At 52.0% G+C, this 4,771-nt stretch overlaps 1 protein-coding gene across 1 annotated transcript in view; it reads right to left on the bottom strand.

Moving 5' to 3' along the window:
* FRAS1 (Fraser extracellular matrix complex subunit 1) overlaps positions 1-4,771 on the bottom strand; it is a 479,756-nt gene that overhangs the window by 136,720 nt on the left and 338,265 nt on the right. Inside the window, exon 30 of the mRNA XM_006778222.2 lies at positions 3,891-4,044. Coding sequence (XP_006778285.1) covers positions 3,891-4,044 — 154 coding nt within the window. The remainder of the gene's footprint in view (positions 1-3,890; positions 4,045-4,771) is intronic.

Here is a 4,771-nt window from a genome sequence, read left to right as displayed (position 1 = left end):
ACTGTGAGAGAGGGTAGGCTGGACTGAGGGACCCTCCCCCCAGTGCACGTATTTTCATGCACCGGGCCACTAGTCCTATATAAAAAAAGCCTAATATGCAAATCAACCAAACGGTGGAATGACTGGTTGCTATGATGCGCATTGACCACCAGGGGGCGCGCTCAATGCGCAGGAGCTTCCCCAGGTGGTCAGTGGGCTCCTGCAGGGGGAGCACCACTCAGCCAGACGCCCAGAAGTCTGGCTCACAGCTGGCAAGAGCAGCGGTGGTGGCAGGAGCCTCTATCCACGTCCTCACCAGCACTTATTTGTTCATTCTGACAGGTGGTGACAATCATTGTGGTTTTAATTTGCATTTCCCTGATGATTGAGCATCTTTTCATATGTCTGTTGGCCATCTGTTCGTCCTCTTTGGAGAATGTCTATTCAGGTCCTCTCCCTATTTATAAATGGACTAGTGGCTGGTGCATGAAATTCATGCACAGAGGGGAGGGTTCCCGGGTGTCCCTCAGCCCAGCCTGCACCCTCTCCGATTTGGGACCCCTCAAGGGATGTCCAACTGCCCATTTAGGCAGGAATCAGGACTAAATGGCCAGTTGGACATCCCTCTCACAATCCAAGACTGCTGGCTCCCAACTGCTTGCCTGCCTGCCTGCCTACCTGATTGCCCCTAACCACTTCTGCATACCAGCCTGATCACTGCCTAATTGCTCCCCTGCCAGCCTGATCAAAGCCTAACAGTTCTCCTGCTGGCCCGATCACCCCCAAATACTCTCCCCTGCAGGCCTGGTTGCCCCCAACAACCCTCCCCTGCTGGCCTGGTCCCTCCTAGCTGCCCTCCCCTGCTGGCCTGCTCACCTCCAATGGCCCTCCCCTGCCGGCCTGGTGGCCCCCAAATGCCCTACCCTGCAGGCCTGGTCATCCCCAACTGCCCTCCCCTGCTGGCCATCTTGTGGCCACGTGGGGGCGACCATCTTTGACCACATGGAGGCAGCCATCTTGCGTGTTGGATTGATGGTCAATTTGCATGCTGGTTGTGACTAATTAGCCTATCAGGGCTAATTAGCATATCGCTCTCTTATTGTGTTGTAGTGATGGTCAATTTGAATACTGGTCATGACTAATTAGCATATCCAGGCTAAATAGCATATCCCTCTCTTATTATATAGGACTAGTGGCATGGTGCACAAAATTTGTGCATAGGGGTTAGGGGGTTCCCACAGCCCAGCCTATACCCTCTCCAACTGGGGACCCCTTGGGGGATATCCTACTGATGGCTTAGGCCTGGCCCCCCTCGGAGTGGATCTAAGCTGCAGTCTGGCCTTCCTCTCGTGTTGGATTGATGGTCAATTTGCATGCTGGTCGTGACTAATTAGCCTATCAGGGTTAATTAGCATATCGCTCTCTTATTGTGTTGTAGTGATGGTCAATTTGAATACTGGTCATGACTAATTAGCATATCCAGGCTAAATAGCATATCCCTCTCTTATTATATAGGACTAGTGGCATGGTGCACAAAATTTGTGCATAGGGGTTAGGGGGGTCCCACAGACCAGCCTATACCCTCTCCAACTGGGGACCCCTTGGGGGATATCCTACTGATGGCTTAGGCCTGGCCCCCCTCGGAGTGGATCTAAGCTGCAGTCTGGCCTTCCTCTGTGGGAGGCTACTGGGCTGATCAGGGGAAGGCACCATCCCCATCACCCCACTGCTGCTGCCACTGCCAGCCACAGTGGCTGCGAAGCCTGAGCCCCAGACCTCACAGCCACTGGGGCTCACGGTTGCCTGAGCCCCGGGTCCTACAGGGATCAGGCCTAAACCAGCGGTCGGGCATCCCTCTCACAATCTGGGACTGCTGGCTTCTAACTGCTCACCTGCCTGCTGGCCTAATCACCCCTAACTGTCTCTGCCTTTGCCCCTACTGCCATGGCTTTGTCTGGAAGGAAGTCAGACATCTGGGAGATGGCCAGTTGACCCGGTCTAATTAGCATATTACCCTTTTACTAGTATAGACTAGAGGCCTGGTGCATGAAAAATTTGTGCACGGGGGGAAGGGAGGTCCCTCAGCCGGTCTGCATCAATGCCAGCTTCCCTCGTCCTGGTCTCTGGCCAGAGGCCTCTCCCCTCCCTCCGTGAGGCTGGGGCACAGAAGCCAGGGGCAATGTGAGCCAAGTGTCCCACTCCAGGCCTCTGGCCAGAGGCCCCACCCCTCCCTCTGTGCGGCTGGGGTATGAACACTGGACTAATGTCGTTGGGGGCGACACAAGCCCAGCATCCCGCACCCAGGCCTCTGGCCAGAGACCCCTCCCCTCCTTCTACACAGCCAAGGAGCAGATGCTGGGCTCGCATTGCCAGGGCAATGCCACCAGTGTCCCGCCCCGGCTGCTATGGGTGCCGCCATTGTTGTTGCGGAGTGATGGTTAATTTGCATATTACTATTTTATTAGATAGGATAGATTATATAGAATAGGATTGCTTAAATGCGGGGGGAAAGCCTTTTGCAGCAGGAGGAGATGCTCTTGGCAGACAGAAAAACGCATAATCCCTATATCTGGACTGACAGCCAACCATATGCACTATACAGCCAAAGCGGTCATTAAAAAAATGAACCTCTTTCTTACCCCTTACACCAAACAGCTGTTGCCCTTAAAACCCCTGCTCATTCCCCACCTTAGGTTCTGCCTTTGTAGTTCACCCAGATTAGGTTCTGACTGGTCAGTTTCTATGCCAGTCAGCGTCAAAAGTTCCATCTACTAGGCAGCTATTGGCTCCTCACACTTCACCCATATTAGGTCCTGATTAGTCAGTTTCGATGGCAGGCTGTGTCAAAAGCTCTGCCTCCTAGGCAGCCATTGGCTCCTGGCACTTCACCCAGATTTGGTTCTGATTGGTCAGTTTCTATGCCAGACACTATCTCTGGGCCTATCTTTGGGCCTGATTAAAGAGGTGGGGCTGATCAGCAGCCCCGCAGAGGCCCAGAGAGAAACAGAGTCATGGCTGCTGGTAAAGCCCTGAGAGAAAAAGAGAGGCAATGGCTGATCAACAGCTGCCATTGAGGCTGCAGATCAGACCCTGCCTCTCTCTCTGCAGGCCTCTCTCCAGGCCTAATCTGCAGCCCCTCAGAAGTCAGTGCTGGGTGACCACAGCAACCCAGCACTGACTTCAGTGTTAGGTTGAGCCTTCGGTTGTTATGAACACTGGCACTAGTGTATAGCCAGTAATGGCAGCTATTTCTTAAAATGTACACACTAGAGGCCCCGCGCACGCAAAATTGTGGGCGCTTAGGGTCCCTAGGCCTAGCCTGGCTTCTGTCACGTGGCCTCTGCCACCCTGCAACACTACGTGAAGCTCCCCACCCCAGGACACTCTGCAATGGTCATGGCCCCTCGACTGCTTCGCAAGGCTCCCCCTGCCCTGCCACTGCCCCACGAGGCTCCCCCAACCCTGCCATTGCTCTGCAAGCTCCCCTCACCCCACCATTGCTCCATGATGATCCTCCACCCTGCCACGCTCCACGAAATTCCCCCCGCCCCGCCACTGCTCCAGGACCCAGGACTTACTTCTACCACAGGTGGCCGGGACCCAGGACAGCAATTCAGCCCACTCACCAGTCCCCACCCACCAGAGCCTGCCTCGTGTGCAGCCTGGCATTCGGTCGTCCCTCTGGTCATTTGGATGCGACAGACCATGACTCTTTATATACAGATGTTTATATTACTGAGCATACTGCCTAGTATATAACATATGTACAGTGTGGTGGTTCTTTTGATTATCCTGTTTTTAAAGCAGAAGTGGGAGGTATTAGAAAGTCAAGTTCATTGAAGTAACAGCCTTGCTGTATGCCATTTACAAAAGCAAGTCTAAGACTACTGAACACAGTGATGACATCATACCAAATTGGGGGTGGTCCTGCATAATATTGTAGATGATTTCTGAGGCTCTGGCACCTGGGGCTTCAGCCTGTAAGATCCTGTTGGTAATCTGCAGCATTCCCCCTTCCGGAACCCACACCATTGAATTGGCCACAAGCCGAAGACCTTTGTCATTCTAGAATAAGGAGAGAGTACAGAATTAGGTCCAAGCAAAATAAGAAAATATCAGTCCTTAAAAACATGTTATCAGGTACCACTGCTGCTAATGATTGTCTAGTAAGAGATTCATGGCTTTAGAGTCACACTATGAACTACAGTTGCTCGAACAACACAGGTTTGAACTGCATGAGTCCACTAATTAATGGTTTTGTTTTTACAATTGACCTGTGCTATCATTGACTGGTGCAGTTCAAACTGTGTTGTTTAAGGGTCACCTTGACAGTTAGGAATCTGCATTCAAGGTCAAGAACCCTCTCCTTTCCTTCCTTGCTCTAAAATGCAATAAAAATATTTTAAAAAGAAATAAAAACTGGTAGTTATAAAATAGTCATGGGAAAGTAAGTAAAGCATAGGAAATAGAGTTGATAATTCTATATAATAAAAGCCTAATATTCTAACTGTCCGGTCATCCATTCAACCAATCAAAGCATAATATGTTAATGATATACTAAGGCCACTTAACCGCTCCCTATGACATGCACTGACCACCAGGAGGCAAACGCTCCGACCAGTAGGTTAGCTTGCTGCAGGCATCCGGCCAATCGGTACTGAGCAAGACAGACATGCGCTGGAGCCCTCCTGTGGTCCCACCCTGGCTGGCCAACCTCCTGTGTCTCTCCTGGCCCTGATCATGCACCGGTGGGGTCCCTTGGCCTGGCCTGCACCCTCTCACAATCTGGGAC

The sequence above is a fragment of the Myotis davidii genome, unplaced genomic scaffold (genome assembly GCF_000327345.1).
Source record: "Myotis davidii unplaced genomic scaffold, ASM32734v1 scaffold449, whole genome shotgun sequence".
Taxonomy (NCBI): Eukaryota; Metazoa; Chordata; class Mammalia; order Chiroptera; family Vespertilionidae; genus Myotis; species Myotis davidii.
The sequence above is the reverse complement of the archived record's forward strand: the minus strand, read 5'-3'. Positions and strand labels throughout refer to the sequence as shown.